Source organism: Dreissena polymorpha, chromosome 1, assembly GCF_020536995.1.
Source record: "Dreissena polymorpha isolate Duluth1 chromosome 1, UMN_Dpol_1.0, whole genome shotgun sequence".
Taxonomy (NCBI): domain Eukaryota; kingdom Metazoa; phylum Mollusca; class Bivalvia; order Myida; family Dreissenidae; genus Dreissena; species Dreissena polymorpha.
This window is the reverse complement of record NC_068355.1, coordinates 14,362,022-14,380,463: the sequence shown is the minus strand read 5'-3', so window position 1 is coordinate 14,380,463 and position 18,442 is coordinate 14,362,022. Positions and strand designations below refer to the sequence as shown.

Genomic DNA, 18,442 nt, shown 5'->3' with positions numbered 1-18,442 from the left:
TGACAACACTTTACCCACATGTATTACACTAACAATCTGGGACAACACTTTACACACATGTATTACACTAACAATCTGGGACAACACTTTACACACATGTATTACACTATCAATCTGGGACAACACTTTACACACATGTATTACACTAACAATCTGGGACAACACTTTACACACATGTATTACACTAACAATGTGGGACAACACTTTACACACATGTTTTACACTAACAATCTGGGACAACACTTTACACACATGTATTACACTAACAATCTGGGACAACACTTTACACACATGTATTACACTAACAATCTGGGACAACACTTTACACACATGTATTACACTAACAATCTGGGACAACACTTTACACACATGTATTACACTAACAATCTGGGACAACACTTTACACACATGTATTACACTAACAATCTGGGACAACACTTTACACACATGTATTACATTAACAATCTGGGACAACACTTTACACACATGTATTACACTAACAATCTGGGACAACACTTTACACACATGTATTACACTAACATGCTTTGACTGAGCAAGGCTCTTAAACAGTCAAAACTGAGAACAGAGGTCGGCCAATGGAAATGGCCAAAGTGACCTTTGTTGACAGGTGACAGCTGTTCTTGGATCAACACTTTTTGGTCAGTTGTTCAGTCAGTAGTATTGCTACATTGTTACTCCACCCAGTCATTTGCACATGGCCTATTGCTGATAACTTAGCATAATAACACAAATAACTTCTATTGAATAATAAAGAATAATAAGTTCTAAATTGATTTCATTTCATATCTGTGTTTTAACTAAGTCTATGACTTTATCAATGATAGTATTTTTGTCTACTCATGCAACTGGTTCATCCTGTAAATCTGACAGTTCATTATTAAATTGATTGGGATACATTTTAAAATAAAGGTTGTCACGTGTTGTCCGAACAAGTATAAAAAGCAACAACACTCACAAACTTTCTTTTATTTTTTAACACCTTATCAGCATATAAAGATCTATTGACTTTGTAAGCACTCATGCTTTGTTGTTTTGACTGCACCTGTTTCATTTCTGTTTTAACTTTTCAAAATTGAAACAACTGCCTCGTGACCGTTGTTCTCACTTCAAAAATGACTTTTGGAGTGAAATATGTACGCTATTTGTTGGCCTTTATGGACAGTTCACCGTTATTCTCAAGTGTGATATATAGAGTGATTTTTGTTGGGGGATTCAAACTGAACGTTGTTTGCAGTTGACTGTTGTTCTCATTTGACCACAAAGTCACTTTTGACTGTTATTTCAATATTCACCAGTTTTCTATTGTGTTTTGAATTGTAATTTCATAACATCGGAAGAACATCTTTTTGTCTGAATCATCTTTTTGTGGAATAAATCTGCATTGACAATAAAATTTCTGAGATATACAATAAAACAAGTTGTTAAATATATTATTATTCCTATAGCAATATATATTAAGGCGATAGAGTTGGAATATCATCAATGGATAAATCTCAGACATAACCCCTTGAGCAATTAGTCAGAGAACAATTGCCCGCCAAAATAACATTCACTTTTAAATTATAACATACTGAATAAATTTATAGAGTTATCTTTGCAGCCACCTTCAAATATCATGTTGAAATTTGCAATATTCAGTTTGGACCAACATGCACTAAGTACCTCAAGAATGAAAGTGTCCTTGTTGCCAGCCGAAAGGTCAAGATCAGATGTGTCGTCATCGCTATCGTCTGTCTGAACACCAGATGTCAGGTTCTGGTTGGAGATTTCCTATAAAACAAGAGAATGCATGTTATTAAAATTAACAGGACATAATAAGGGCATGTAAACCTTTTATCTGATGTATTAGTGCAAATGGATTTAATAATCCACTCAACTCATGAAGTAAGCATTCATTAAATTGATTTGTATGTAAAAAGTGTAAAGCGCATATGCAGAAAATGGATCTTGGCGTGCTCACTTTTTAAAATGTTTAAACTATGCTAAAATGGTGGCTGACATTAGAACAATTAATATTTCACAGCTCCTATTGTGTCACAATATATTAGTCTTGATAACTTCAAGCAGATAAACAAGGGCTGTTTGTAAAACAAGCATGCCCCCCAAATGGGCTGTCAGTTGTAGTGGCAGCCATTGTGTGAATCCGTTTTTTGTCACTGTGACCTTGACCTTTGACCTAGTGATCTGAAAATCAATAGGCGTCATCTGCCAGTCATGATCAATGTACCTATGAAGTTTCATGATTCTTGGCCTCATTTCATGATTCTAGGCCTAATTGTGCTTGAGTTATCATCCAGAAACCATTTTACTGTTTTGAGTCACTGTGACCTTGACCTTTGACCTAGTGACCTGAAAATCAATAGGGGTCGTCTGCCAGTAATGATCAATTTATCTGTGAAGTTTCATGATCCTAGGCCTAAGCGTTCTTGAGTTATCATCCGGAAACCATTTTACTGTTTCGAGTCACTGTGACCTTGACCTTTGACCTAGTGACCTGAAAATCAATAGGGGTCATCTGCCAGTCATGATCAATGTACCTATGAAGTTTCATGATCCTAGGCCTAATTAAGTGTTTTTGAGTTTTCATCCGGAAACCATTTTACTATTTTGAATCACTGTGGCCTTGACCTTTGACCTAGTGACCTGAAAATCAATAGGAGTCATCTGCCTGTCATGATCAATGTACCTATGAAGTTTCATGATCCTAGGCCTAAGCGTTCTTGAGTTATCATCCGGAAACCATTTGGTGGACGGACGGACCGACAGACAGACGGACCGACATGTGCAAAACAATATACCCCCTCTTCTTCGAAGGGGGGCATAATAATTCCCCAGACAACAGAGATGCTACCGTAACATAAATGATGTACCTAGCACTGGAATATAGCAATTTGATCATGCTTACCCAAATTTAAACAACAGCACTTTTCAACAAAAACATTCAACTTGGCTGCTGACAATCCGATCAAAAAGTTCAAAACGTACCAGTGCAAGGCCAAACATAACACTGTGCATGGCCAACAGGTGCCAGGATGGATTGGTATTCATTGTAAAAATAATATGGAAATAAACGAAGACACAATCTGAAGCATATTGTTATGAAATGGTGGGACATGAAATGTGAAGGTGAAGAATAATCAAGTTTCTTTTAATTCCTTTGCATGATATAAAGCATGTTTTAAACAAGAGCTGTCAGAGGACAGCGCGCTTAACTATTCTTGAGTGCTTGACATTATAACGTAAGCCATCATGGGGAAATTGTTCATATTCAATAATTTATTAGACGATCTTTCAAAAATAAAAAAAGGAAACACATTTTTTTTTTTTTTGGGGGGGGGGGGTTGAGAGGGGGTTTAATGTGGGGTGTGGTCATTTATTAGACGATCTTTCAAAAATAAAAAAAGGAAAAAAAAATTGGGGGGTAGGGGGGGGTTGAGAGGGGGGCATAATGTGGGGTGTGGTTATTTATAGGTTGGGGTCATGTTGGTAAACAAGTATGCAACATATAAAAGCAATACGTCAAAGGATATAGGAAATATTTAGGGCAGTATGCAAACTTTAAAACAGATTTACCAATAATATGCATACTCTAAGTATAAAAGGCACAATAATTATGACAAATGCTTGATAGAGTTGTCTGCTCTTGTTTATAGGTTGGGGTGATGTTGGTAAACAAGTATGCAAAATATAAAAGCAATATTTCAAGGGACAATGAAAATAAATGGAGTAGTACGAAAACTTTAACATTTGCTGCATATTCTAAGTGGAAAAGGGGCCATAATTATGACAAATTGCTTGATAGAGTTGTCTGCTCTTGTTTATAGGTAAGGGTCATGTTGGTAAACAAGTATGAAAAATATGAAAGCAATATGTCAAGGAACAATGAAAATAATTGGGGTAGTACAAAAACTTTAACATTTGCACGCTAACAGTACAGCACGGAACCGAACGCCGACGCCGGGGTGAGTAGGATAGCTCCACTATATATATTTCATATATAATTGTCGAGCTAAACATGCAATAGCTGATCCTGCTTAAAAGCAGCACAATTTAGAGAGATCTCAGCAGTATTATATTAATATATTTAAGCAATCAATTCTGTGAACAAATGTACAAAAAGTGCACTAAATAGATAACCAACATAATAACTTCTGATATGGGGGGATTTTACATGTTATGGCAGGGATTACTTGTAATCAATAGGGTAGGTAACCCTTGAGACGAACTTGATTACAATGAGTCAGAAGGGAACCAGGTATTGTAAAGAACAATGCTGAGTAGGAAAACGCACCATAGACTTTGCAATGTTGGATCAAATGGAATGTAGCGTAAATGTTACAATTAACAAGCCTACATATAATAATGATAAGTGCTCTAGACTTTTATGTTCCAATTGTTGAAAGAATAGTTACACATAGGGCACATTACTAAGGAGGGTGGTCATACAAAGTTTACCTCATATTGAACTCTATAACATTTAATGCAATCAAGCCAACAGCTGAACTGAAGGATGGATGGACTGACCAACATACAGAGTGACCAAGCTGTTTATCTTCTTACAGCAGGGGTATATAATAAAGTGGTTTCAATCAACCAAGACCTGAAGTGAACACTTAAGATGCTCTTCTTTATTTTAGAAAGACACCTACATTATACTGGGTTGTGCTCTGTAAAAAAGGGAATTAATGCATGTGCCTAAAGTGAAGTCCCAGATAAGCCTGTGCAGTCGATTCAGGCTAAGATTAGCCTGTGCAGTCCCAGATTAGCCTGTGCAGTCCCAGATTAGCCTGTGCGGTCCATACAGGCTAATCAGCTTCAACACTTTCCACTTTGATGATATTTTTTGTTTTAAGGAAGTCTCTTCTAAGATAAAATCAAATTTTAGGCGAAAAGTGTCTTCCCTGATTAGCCTTTGCAGACTGCACAGGCTATTCTGGGACAACTTTTTACACATACATTTCATCCCCTTTTAACGTTAAATGTAATGTATTTAGGTATTTGTTGATACCCATGATTTGAATAGATAAATCAATCAATTTAAGCTGATTTATTAATTTTCCAATCTCATATAATCTTGAGGACTGGGATTGAGATATGACATCTAAATCAATATGTGATAATATACCAGGGTTCAATGCAAGCACGTCATACATAAGTCCAAACGATTACTATCATGAACATAAGTTATACACAATTTAAGAGATGTTTCTCATACTTTGGTTGCACATTTATATTCTGGGCAATAAATAGTTTTGCTTTTGTCTAAATTTGCATTATATCAATATAAAGGCAACTGGTATTTAAGAAATTAACCACAAAAGATCTATAAAAGAAGAGATGTGTTTGTCAGAAACACAATGCCCCTTTTGCGCCGCTTTGGAGCCATATATTTGACCTTTGACCTTGAAGGATGACCTTGACCTTTCACCACTCAAAATGTGAAGCTCCATGAAATACACATGCATGCCAAATATCAAGTTGCTATCTTCAATATTGCAAATGACCAACTTAAAGTGGGCATCTTACAGTTTATAGGTGTCTATCGCAACCATTGTTTATTTTTGGTGTTTTCACTTCATATACACTTATATTTGTTAATGCAGCATCAACATACTTAAACAATATCCCAGAAAGAGAAAAATAATGCATTTGAATATCAAACGTACTTTCGTTTGACAACTGATCATGCATGTACGATGTGAACCTAAATTTAGTTTTAGTGCAGATTCGTTCATACGACACACAGACACCATTTTGTTTTACGGATCATTGCTGCTTAGAGGACTCACCAGTCATGTAAAATATCGAATATAATATATATTTTAATAAACAACTGGAAGCAATATGAGTTCCAGTAGTTGGTCAGTAACCATATTTTAACTAACTCTTTTGACCTGTTAATTCTTTTCAGCTCTAATTCAACAGTGAAAAATGCCCATAATATTACTTTAAGGTTAAAGTTTTGACACCACTTTGAAGCCATATATTTGACCTTTAACCTTGAAGGACGACCTTGACCTTTCACCACTCAAAATGTGCAGCTTCATGAGTTACACATGCATGCCAAATATCAACTTGCTATCTTCAATATTGCAAAAGTCATTTATTATTGCAAAAGTTTAACCAAGGTTAAATTTAGTTTGGAAACAGAATGACAGACAGACAGGCCAAAACCAATATACCCCCGATCATTCGATCCAGGGACATAACAAAAATCCACATTTGATAGCTTAATCCAACCATATAGACTATGTATGGAATTAAGCAATATTTTAATATTGTAATATATATATGTGTCTAGCATCTTAAAAAGCTTGTTAGTGAGTTAATCTATTTTTACACAAAATCTTTTGTGTCTTTATTTTGTACAATCTTAGAAGGTTTGTATAAACATAGATGTATGATATTCCTTTGACTGAATATTTCTATAGCCAAGTGTATTCAAGTTTGCATCAAAGCTTTTCAAAACTGATGGGCCATTAATAGATGCTGTGAAATTGATCTTACTGCATATCAGTGACTCATCAAGCATCAATTGGTTACACTCCATGAGATCAATTGGTTACACTCCATGAGAAAATCAAATCTAAAATCTGCTGACAGTGTTTAGGACCAAACTTTCAAGAATATATCATTCGCCTGTACTTTTATTTAGTGCAAGTAAGATTTTAACAGAATACTATATTAAGAAAGGTTGAAAAAAATGCACAACAGAAATATTTTTGTATTCGAACTTTGGATTAGAAATCAGGCACTGAGTAAAGTTTACCTTAGCAGGAGCTTATTCTATCTCCTTTCTTGATAAATATTCTAATTTATAGTCTTTAAGATAAAATATTGAACGACTTTACATTGAAATAACATGAAAACTATTTGCCGTTGTATTGTTGACAGTGGCAGTAACATAAGTGTCAGGAAATGTAGATTATTATTTAAAGGATGAATTAAAAATATATTTTTATTTTAAATTCTTGGCATTCTTGTAAATTAATATAGGAAAAAAAGAAAGCAGTGTTTTATTAACACAATTTGCACAAACTTATCCCATGCTAATCAGTATGCATTATTATGATTTCAAAAACAATAGATATTTGGCACAGAAATGGTGACATTTCTTTAAATGTTCACAAAATAAAACATGCAACAGTGTGATGAATTAACATCTGACACCAATAAAAAGTACTGAAACTATTTTCAACCTCCATTCCAAAGGAATGTCATATTGCCTTGTGGAGGATTCCGGTACCCAGTTACGAGAGGCATCTAGAACAGGAACCAGTGGTGATATTCAAATGCTCCTGGATATGGGTGCAGACGTAAACTCACAAAATTTGGTAAGCACAGTCATTTGAAATCATATGATATATAATTGTTATTAAACCACATCTTTTGCTAAATCTGCAAAGAATTTTATAGTCATGAAGCTATCATAGCATGCATACATGCTTTTTAAATTGATAAATTATTTTTTATAACCATCAGCTAAAGTTATTTATATCTAAATACAGAATTTCATTTTTTAAATACACATTTAATAGTTTAATTTCTGAATGCCAACATTGCATTTTTAAATGTTTTTTTTTTTGCTTCTGGGTTTATAATTATATTCATTAAAAGCCCAAGGACACTTAATGAAGAACAAACTATAAGAAGAATATCTTTCATGCAATGCTAATACACTTTTTTGAAATTTTGTATCACCTAACTATTACCACTGACTTGATTCACAGAATGGTGAGACTGCCCTGCACATAGCAACCTGTCTCGGGAAGGCAAGCGAGGTCATAGTGCTGTTGGCAAATCAAGCAGACCCAGATCTTGCCAATCATGTATATAGGTTACACACAACTCTCAATATTGACTTATGGTTTGCAACAGTTTTAAGTAAATGTGTTTCAATTATTTACATACATTTTGAAGTTCCTCAATCAAAACCACGCTAGGGCATGCAGTATATTATAATATGATTTTGTATCTTTTTATAAAAATACGAGCTGCGACTCGTTTGACAAATAAGTATACATGACAACTACAATGTTTAAAGTAACTTTCTACTCTAAATCAACGAAAATTTTGTACAATATTTCACAAAATAAAGCTAAACAATTAAAAATCATTGTTCCTTATGTTGAAATTTCAACGCCAGATGTGGTCTGGTAAAATAGATGTTTGTGGATACAAAATGCTCGTTGTTATTATGGTTTTAAGATGGTACCATTTTAGTGTTCGTGTGTCGTATCAATATATATATTCGCAGGAAATTAACATGGAATTTATTGTGGTCACAAATAAATAAAAACTAGCATTTTGCATCTACAAAAATCTATGTAATCATACCACATCTTACATTGAAATTGTGGCTATTGCTATAAGGAACACTGATTCTTTAGGTGTTAACTTGATTTTACGAAATACTTTACAAAATTTTCGTTGATTTTGAGCGTTATAGAGACTTTAAACTCAATGCCTGAATAAAAGATCTTTAATCACCCTCTGAGAAAACTGTTGTCCTCAAAACAGGAATATCTGTTGTAGCTGTCTAGAAAGATGTATGAATACAATATATTTCATGTTATTATAATACATAACATAGCATATATGTCTTTGTGTAGTATACTAACTAAGTTCCAGGATTTGTTTTTCTTGGAAGTGTCTGCGCTGAGACAGACATTGTTAATTCCAAAAGTCTTTATGTGGGTCATTTTCTGCCTAGAATCTTGTATACTTATTCCATCGTATTTCCAGAATGGCCAGACTCCTCTGCATTTAGCTGCCAGCCATGGCTACAACGGAGGTGGTAAAGGCTCTGTTAGAGGTAGCCTGTGATTCTAACATGAAAACTAAGGTGTGCATTGTTACATTTCTTAACTCAGACAAATATCCAATCTGTTCCACAGAACAGTTATTTATTTTTAATTTGTTCTTGTAACAGTAAATTTCAGGAAAAAAAATCCAGTTTTTCAGGCAACTACTGTAAGTAGTTTTCCAACATTAAAACTTATTATTTTTTTGGTGTCCAAAAATTGAGAGAGAAAAAACAACAGAAGATTGAAAATTATTCGACAAACAATAAATATTGCATTGATAATCAGATACAGGTATGCAATCTTTATAGCGTCAATTGTTTCAACTAATAATTGCACGTGCTTGTAAAATACCTTGCTATATAGTTTTAAAATAATTGTATGTATGTTTCACTTTTAGCTGTTTGGTGAAACCAGTATCAATTACTGGTATACTTAAGCGGCCCATCCACACGCAATATCATTGTCAATTTTATTGACTTAATAATATTGACAGAACATTTTTTGCGCACAAAAATATTAATCAATATTTTGTTCATTTGTCCTTGGTCATCATTCAAAGAAGATGGATCCTGTTATAATGATAAGTATTGCGCTACTATTGGATAATTAAAAGCAAAAAAAAGAATAAATTTTGGACAAAACAATTGTTCCAGCAAAAAAAGAATTTTGGACACGTAATGCTCCTGAATGAGCTTCGTGTAAATTATCCAGAAGATTACAGAAATTTTCTTCGTATGGATAAATATATATAGATTAAATATTATTGGCGGGTGCAAAACACTTGTCAATAAAATTGACAGTACGTCAATAAATATTTGAGCTCTCTGATTTTCATCAATACATTGACGGTGTCTTTAATATCATCTATTCACTAAAATTATATTGCCAATCTTCATAATTGACAATAAAATTTACAATTATATTGTGTGTGGATGGATCGCTTTAGTTATTTGCCCAATAACACAAATGGCCAATTGCCTTTAGGCATTTGTCTGCCAGGTTTTATTACCTTAATCCAGTTGTAAAATGGCATGATTGAAGTGTCACCAGACAAGCGCAACACGGGAAAAGTCTGGTAATATCGAATTGTAAAACAAACAGTTGGAAAATTTAGAGTCATTAATTATGGACTAAAAACCCCCATGTATGAAAATATAGAGTCACCAAAAATATATTTTTGGCTGTAAACAATGGTGTCTGAAAACTTAGTTATTGGGGTATTTAAATAATTGTCAATTTACCTGACCAAAATTTAAGTGTTCACAATTTGTCTTAAAACATATGGGTCGTGCTCTTCTCCAGGAATTAAGCCAAACAAAACATTACATTTATTACTGGTGACCTTGATCACAACAACTCCTTGTGCAATCCATTAGCCAACACCCACAGGAGAAGAACACCTTCCTTGTCTTTAATATGGTTAACCACAGACTGGCTTTTCAATCAACAAAGTAGTTTTCTCTTTATATACTATGAGTTATTATATTATTTTCACTTTACAATTACACAATTATTATTATCTTATTTTCACGACGTATTCAGTACACAGAGATGACTGCTCTTCACATGGCTTCAAGGAATGGTCATACAGACACAGTGAAACTCCTGCTGGACAATGGGGCAGACACTGAACAAAAGGATGTGGTGAGGACATTCAATGAGCCGCGTTCTGTGAAAACTGGGCATAATACATGTGCATAAAATGTCGTCCCAGATTAGCCTGTGCAGTCCAGACAGGCTAACCAGGGGCCCTATCCGCTTTTATGGTATTTTTAGTTTCAAGGAAGTCCCTCCTTACAGAAAAGTTTAGGCAGAAAGTGTTGTCCCTGATTACCCTGCACAGGCTAATCTGGGACAACACTTTACGGACATGCATTATGCCCAGTTTTCTCAGAACACAACTCCAATAATCTAAAAGCATTTAAGCCTAAATTGCTCTTGGAAAACTGGGCATTATGCATGTGTGTAAATTGTTGTCCCAGATAAGTCAGCGATGTCTGCACTGTCTAGACTAGATTTTCTTTAAGAAGAGACATCCCTTAAACAGAACATTCCATAAAGTGTTGCACCTGATTGGCTTGTGCAGACTGCACAGGCTTATCTGGGACATTTTAGAACATGCATTAAGCCCCATTTTACCATAGGGCAGCTCATTTACTGACATGATCAGTGCAGTCTGCACTCCCTATGTGTGTGCATTCTTCATGTAAGCAGAGTGTAAAGCTTCCTTATTACATTGCATAACATACATTTAATTAAAATACTACTATATTATGTGTGTTTACATTTTAATAGTCCATTAAAATGCTTGATTATATATATATAATTTTTGGACTGCCAGTTTTATTTTTCACCATATTTTTAATGATATACATGTATATAAAGGATCTTGCATGAGTGGTCATTTTGTATTGAATTTATTAAACAAGTCATCTAAATAAAGACAAAAATGAGGCTTGCCGAGTTTGTATCTTTATTTAGATGACGAGTTTAAAATAAATTCAATACAAAATGACCACGAATCTAGAATTCTATTTATAACATGACCAACAAATGTTCTTTTTATTATGCCCTGTTCACCATTTATTCACATTGTAAAAGTGTTTAACTAAAGAAATTCGCTGGAATAATGACGTCATTTCGTCAAAAAATGACGTCATTTCACAGTTTTAGTGTAATAACACCCGTGTAATAAACAAAATTGAGCATTACTTTATTTCACTCCTAGGGCGTAGGTCATGTTATAAACATGTATATACATACATTCATAATCACTATTTACACAATTAATCAGTCATATGTTCTATTTTTAATCGCTAAGTGCAAACAAATATTAAATTACCCAGAAAGTAATTGAAATATAGAGAATGAAAGTATCATACATGTTTGTTTTAATGATATATTTACAGGATACAACAATTTTACATATTATTCTTTACTCAATAATCATCCACGACCACTTCCCCCATGCATTCCAGATCAACAAGAATGCAGCATTTTATGCTGCAAACCAAGAGATCCTTGAAATGCTACAGGCTCATGCAGGAGCAGAGCTTAATTCAAAGTCTGATGGAAACCAAAATGTCCTTAACATGCTTGATAAAGAAAAGCCACAAGAACAGAGAAAACAACCTGGCATTTTCGACAAAAAAGTAACTTTCAGCAAGAAACATAAGAAAATTATGAAGATGAGTGTGTTTGATAGATTGACTCGAAGTAAATCACAGCTACATGTACTGAAGTAATCATGATATAGTGATTGATGAACAATATTATCAAAGTATAACTTGGACATTATCTCGTGAAATGAATTGTTAAATATATTTCTGAATAAAATATAGGTGAAGCTGGTAATGAAAATAAGTTTTAAGTTGTTCTATAAAACATTCAGCTTATTTATGTAACAGCTTACATTTATCCTTGCTTGAAGTTTATAGTACAGTACGCAACTATGCAAAATAATCAAATAAACGTTGCTCTTGAAGAAACTGAACACAATGATCGTGGCAGTTTTTTCTGGGAATGTAATGCTTTATATAGTAAACTAATATAAAGTGATAATATTATAATATAGCAATCAATATGAGATCAATTTACATTTTCATACACACGTTTTTTACATCAAAGATTATGAAAAATGCTTCAAGTGAATAAAATATGTTTCCTACAAAACAAAACTGTACCTAAAGCAAGTTTTATCAATCGCTAACAAGAAATATCTTTAACAAGGGACAAAATTGTCACAAAACCAGGTTTTCTTTGTTGAAAAAAAATCTGATAAAGGGAGAAAACTCAAACTGAACTTTTGAAATGAACAAACAAAATTAACCCCATTTGTAAGTTTGTTTTTTAAAAAAATATATTTTTAGTCGTGGCGACCTTGACATTGGAGATATTGACGTGATTCTTTCGTGCGACACACCGTCCCATGATGGTGAACAAATGTGCGAAATGATTTTAAAATCTCACAATGAATGACATAGTTATGGCCAGGACAAGCTCATTTATGGCCATTTTTGACCTTTGAACTCAAAGTGTGACCTTGACCTTGGAGATATTGACGTAATTATTTCGTGCGACACACCGTCCAATGATGGTGAACAAATGTGCCAAATGATTTTAAAATCTGACAATGAACGACATAGTTATGGTCCGGACAAGCTTGTTCCGCCCGCCCGCCCGCCCGCCAGCCCGCCAGCCAGCCAGCCAGCCAGCCAGCCAGCCAGCCAGCCCGCCAGCCAGCCCGCCCACATTCGCCAATCTAATAACCAGTTTTTTCCTTCGGAAAACCTGGTTAAAAACCTGGTTAAAAAAGATATACGGCGTTGATTGTGGTTGGTTAAAGGTAAAGAGTTTAATGAATGAAATCAAAGATAGCATATGTCTTTGTCTGTGCAGTTCTTAGCTGCATTTTAAGCAGTACAGGATGTTACACATAGTTTTCTCGCTTTATTTTACATTATTACATATTTCTGATCATATATCTATAGATACAAAAAAAAGAAGAATGGAAGTTAAATTAAAACTTGTTAGTCAACCGGCCACACGCGAAGTATCCGCGCGTTCTTTGGACAAACCTGTTTAGTTGTTTGTCAGGCATTGCTATTTAATTTGATTATTTACAGCACCGGAAATCACCTCGCTCATGCTCAATACATTGGTCAATATGGTGGAATAATTCTTGTTAAGTGTAAACAATTGTATAATTCTTATTATAATAATAATTCAATACTACTCCAGCAGCTGGAGTTTTACTTCTTTATATTGTTAAATTAATCAAAAATAATATGTATCATGGTTTTGTTGAAAACACATTAAGAATCTATTATTGAGATACCATAATTATATGGGCGAATAATCTTCATTTAACATCTGGTCTAAATAAAATTCCAGTTCACCTAGTTCACGCGATACCGTCTATATTATATAAAGATCCCTGTACTGACCGCAAACTGACCCCGATTCATTGCAGCTTGGAATGCAATGCTTTAAAGTGAGGTCGCGATTCCAACGCTAAAACCACGGCTTGTTTAAAACTTCATACTTTTACATGTTTAATGTCCAATTTCGAAAACAATTAAAATGGTTTGGCCAAAACTTATATCAGGATATCGAAAAACGATACTTTTATGAACTTAAATATACTAGTACACAGACAGGAATATGGAAGTAATTACTAAATATGAGATCATAGCCTTTAAGTGCAAATGCTTTGGCGCTGGTAATCCTCTGAAAATAAAAGGTGCACGCACAAACTGTATTGATGTGAACAGTTGAGTGTAAAAATAGACGTTCACGTTTCCAATGTTCTGGTGGTATTCTCAAATCAGCCAATGGACTAAATGAAGTGTATTCATCTGTGTCTAGCCGCGGGCATTTTATGAATGAGATTAAAGGTCACCTAACGTCAAAAGTGACGTAAAACAGCTAACGCCGAAAAAACAAATGAGACTAGAAATGTGCCTCAAACACTGGCCTTTCAAGGACACATGTTTGGGCAGTGACAAATCCATTAGGTATATTCTAAAGTGGACAAAAAGATGAAGAGCCATTCTGCTGAATTTTGGTTGCAGTCTGAAGTCTTTCCTAACTATCATCTACTCATTTATGTGTTTAAAGTGATATTATGGGCATCTCACAGTTTATAGGTGTCTATCACAACCGTTGTTTATTCACTATATGTTTTCACTTCATATACACTTATATTTGTTAATACAGCATCAACATACTAAAACAATATCCCGTAAAGAGAAAAATAATGCATTTGAATATAAACTGTACTTTCGTTTTGACAACTAACAAAAGAAATGATTCGACGTACGATGTGAGTCTAAATGTAGTTTTCATGCAGATTCATTCATACAACACAAAGACACAATTTTGTTTTATCGGATCATTTCGGCTTAGAGCACTGGGTGAGTCATGTAAAATATCGAATATAATATATATATTTTTTATAAACAACTGGTAGCAAGATGAATTGCAGATAATTGGTCTGTAACCACATTTTTACTAACTCTTTTGACCTGTTAATTCTTTTCAGCTCAATTCAACAATGAAAAATGCCCATAATATCACTTTAAGCAATTAAACTTTGAAAACATCAACAAAGCAGTTTAAGAAAATTTCCATGCATATTTTGTGTGTGACTATATTATTTAGTGGGAAAACAAACAAAGGGCCATATTTCAGCAAGGTTAAAACTGGTCACAATAAAAATTCTTTTCTTTATCTACACCTTAATCACCTGCAAAATTTGATCAAAATCTGGTAAGCAGTTAAAGACAAAACAAAATATTGATCCGCATAAACATACTATAGCAGAAAAACGCACAAACAGCCAGAATACTGCATGAACTAGCAACTGTAAAATTCCTTCCTTTATGACCATCTAACCATTTACATGTAGGTCATTCAGCTGTGACAGTTTGTGTGAGATCATCAACTATGCAAGAACAGTATTATTAAAAACACACACTGCATAGTGTAACAAGAGCACCACATTACGGGTGCCACGCTTGGCTGCGGGTGCAGTTTTGAATAAAAGAAAGCTTGTCAGAATTTTTTATTTTTTTTAGAGGTCACAGTGACCTTGACCTTTGATCTAGTGACCCGAAAATGGGTGTGGCATGTAGAGCTTATCAAGGTGCAGCTACATACGAAGTTTCAAAGTTGTAGGTTGAAGCACTTTGATTTTAGAGCCAATGTTCAAAACCTTGTTAAGGTTTTAGCACGAGGCGGACGACACGGCACGACGACGACCAGCTGGCTTTGACAATACCTCGGGTTTTCTCAGAAAACAGTCAAGCTAAAAACAAAGCTGCATAGTGTAAAAACAGACAAAGGGCCAAAATTTGGTCTAAACTGATCAAAGCCTAAATGTCTCTGTTATGATCGTATACACATTATAGTCATTCAGAAGTGAAAGTATGATCAATATAGTGTTGAACAAGAGATGAGTTCGTCAGAAACACAATGCCCCATATTGCGCCGCTTTGATTTTTTTTGTTTTACCTCTGACCTTGAAGGATGACCTTGACCTTGAACTTCCACCACTCAAAATGTGCAGCTTCATGAGTGCGCCGCTTTGAAAAAAAAAAAAAATGTTTTGACCTTTGACCTTGAAGGATGATCTTGACCTTGAACTTCCACCACTAAAAATGTGCAGCTTCATGAGGATGCCGTTTTGAAATTTTTAATTTTATTTATTATTATTTTTTTACCTTTGACCTTGAAGGATGACATTGACCTTGAACATCCACCACTCAAAATGTGCAGCTTCATGAGATACACATGCATGCCAAATATGAAATTGCTATCTTCAATATTGAAAAAGTTATGGCCAATGTTAATGTTTTCGGACGAACAGACGCCATATATTTGACATTTGACCTTAAAGGATGACCTTGACCTTCACCTTTCACCACTCAAAATGTTCAGCTCCATGAGATACACATGTATGCTGAATATCAAGTTGCTATGTTCAATAGTGAAAATTTTATGGCCAATGTTAAAGTTTTTGGACAGACGGACAGACGCCATATATTAGACATTTGACCTTGAAGGATGACCTTCACCTTCACCTTTCACCACTCAAAATGTGCAGCTCCTTCAGATGCACATGCATGCCATATATCAAGTTGCTATGTTCAATATTGAAAAAGTTATGGCCAATGTTTAAGTTTTCGGACAGACAGACGCCATATATTTAACATTTGACCTTCAAGGATGACCTTGACCTTCACCTTTCACCACTCAAAATGTTCAGCTCCATGAGATACACATGCATGCCAAATATCAAATTGCTATCTTCAATAGTGAAAAAGTTATGGCCAATGTTAAAGTTTTCTTCGGACGGACGGACTGACTGACATACTGACTGACGGACAGTTCAACTGCTATTTGCCACCCTATAACTGGGGGCATAAAAAGCAGCAACTGTTGAAAACACACACACAATTGGACTATGTATATCTAAGTGGATTATGAGCATTCAGCTGTGAAGGGTTGTGTGAAATCCAACCAGCCATCATAAAGCGTTGAAACACACAAGTTTAAGGGCAAACATAATAACTATGTATTTATGTAATTACTGACTTTCAAGAGCAGTGCTTGAATCCTCTCACCCAAGTGATGAATACAAATCAATTAACATTTTCAAAATTAATCTTAATAATTCAAATCAATAAAACAAATCAAGATAAATCTTAAAAGTAAGTGTGCTAAATAAAACTCTAAATTGAACATAATACTGGCAATAAATTAAACAACATATTAACATTTGTGTATCGAATGAAAACAAAATGTGTTATTCAAACTGCATATGTCATAAATAAGCAAAAGAACGCAAATAAAAAACGTCAAGTTTCACATAAAATTTAAATTGCAAAAAAATGTCCACAAATTTACCTTCCTTGACGTCAAAAGCCTCACCTGAGAGTGAAAAGTTGTGAGAAGCCTTCACAAACAAAGGAAGCTGGCACATGCATTAATGGTTAGAAAGGACATTTGAAAGGACATGGTAATACAGTTACACGTTTTGTATGCTGTTGAATAAATAGATTGACCAAGTGTGAAAGATTTACAGATACCTGTCTGGAGAATTTTCTACCAAGAGTCTTCTAAAAAAATATGCGTTAGTGTAAGCATTTACTACAGTTTAACCTTTTCCCTCATAAGAAGCAAAGTGACAATGGCTATGTGCAACCAGCATAAAACCAGAACAGCCTGCGAGTAACTCGCAGTCTGTTCAGGTGTTATGCTGTTTGCTGCTCATAAGTAACTAAGGGTTGGAAATGTCGCCTCTGAAACTTTAATTAATTAAGAAAGGGATTTAATTAAATTTAACTTTTCATGTAACTACAAATGCGTCAAAATATGTATCTTAGTTGTAAAGGGTGAAATGTTTTAACTATCTATGTAAATGTTCTAAGCAAATATAAGCATAGTTTTATTTGTGAATCAATAGTAATAATATATATAACAAGAGCACCGCCTTGCGGGTGCAGACCGCTCATCTATTTTCTTTTTAAAGGTGAAGGGACTCTCATTTTCAATCACAAAGGAGGGAGGGATGGAGTGAAGAGGGGTGTATAGTGTGGGGGTGTGGAATTTATTACATTATCTTCCAAAAATGCGAAAAAAAAACGCAAAAAAAAAATCGGGGGGTGGGGGGTTGAAGGGGGGGGGGTAGTGGTGCGATGGTTGGACGGTATTTCAAACATAAAATAATAAAAATAAATATTTGTGTTTTTTAACCCTTTCAAAAAAAAAAAAATGGGGGGGGGGGGGGGGACGGGGTGGGGGGTAAAGTGTGAGGGTGTGGTGGTAATTTGTGAGATGATCTTAAAAAAAAAAAAAAAAAAAAAAAAAATAGGGGGGGGGGGGAATGCTGGTGGGGGGAAGGGGGGGTGGGGGGGGATTCTTGGGTGCGATGGTTGGACGGTATTTCAAACATAAAATAATAAAAATAAATATTTGTGTTTTTTAACCGTTTAAAAAATAATAATTGGGGGTGTGGGGTGGGGTGGGGGGTATAGTGTGAGGGTGTGGTGGTCATTTGTGAGATGATCTTTAAAAAAAAAAAAAAAAAAAAAAATTGGGGGGGGGGAGGG

General features: G+C 34.6%; 2 protein-coding genes across 10 annotated transcripts in view; one reads left to right on the top strand and one right to left on the bottom strand.

The window, feature by feature from the left end:
• LOC127871834 (C2 domain-containing protein 5-like) overlaps nucleotides 1–18,442 on the bottom strand; it is a 74,882-nt gene that overhangs the window by 17,909 nt on the left and 38,531 nt on the right. For 3 of the 5 annotated variants that reach the window (XM_052415072.1, XM_052415098.1, XM_052415107.1), the window contains exons 19-20: nucleotides 17,420–17,449; nucleotides 1,684–1,791 (exon numbers count right to left, since the gene is read on the bottom strand). In XM_052415072.1, coding sequence (XP_052271032.1) covers nucleotides 1,684–1,791; nucleotides 17,420–17,449 — 138 coding nt within the window. Of the gene's footprint in view, nucleotides 1–1,683; nucleotides 1,792–17,237; nucleotides 17,262–17,419; nucleotides 17,450–18,442 lie in introns of all 5 variants that reach the window. The other 2 variants (XM_052415082.1, XM_052415091.1) reach the window with 2 other exon arrangements.
• On the top strand, nucleotides 6,554–12,185 carry LOC127871865 (60 kDa lysophospholipase-like). 5 transcript variants are annotated; one of them, XM_052415137.1, is made up of 6 exons: nucleotides 6,554–6,681; nucleotides 7,234–7,355; nucleotides 7,752–7,850; nucleotides 8,767–8,866; nucleotides 10,371–10,472; nucleotides 11,807–12,185. In XM_052415137.1, the coding sequence occupies exons 4-6, from the start codon at nucleotides 8,801–8,803 to the stop codon at nucleotides 12,071–12,073; spliced, it is 435 nt and encodes a 144-aa protein (XP_052271097.1). In that variant the 5' UTR covers nucleotides 6,554–6,681; nucleotides 7,234–7,355; nucleotides 7,752–7,850; nucleotides 8,767–8,800; the 3' UTR covers nucleotides 12,074–12,185. The 5 variants fall into 5 exon arrangements, with proteins under 5 accessions (XP_052271097.1, XP_052271103.1, XP_052271091.1 ...); XM_052415143.1 differs by lacking the exon at nucleotides 6,554–6,681 and adding an exon at nucleotides 6,705–6,779; XM_052415131.1 differs by lacking the exon at nucleotides 6,554–6,681 and adding an exon at nucleotides 6,810–6,931 and having other exon boundaries at nucleotides 7,109–7,355.

Excerpts from the sequence above, each read along its gene's own strand:
- LOC127871865 (XM_052415137.1), top strand. The coding sequence starts at position 8,801 with ATGGCTACAACGGAGGTGGTAAAGGCTCTGTTAGAGGTAGCCTGTGAT. Across the intron at positions 8,867-10,370 it reads ATTCTAACATGAAAACTAAG|TACACAGAGATGACTGCTCT; the intron begins GTGTGCATTGTT and ends CGACGTATTCAG. Across the intron at positions 10,473-11,806 it reads ACACTGAACAAAAGGATGTG|ATCAACAAGAATGCAGCATT; the intron begins GTGAGGACATTC and ends CATGCATTCCAG.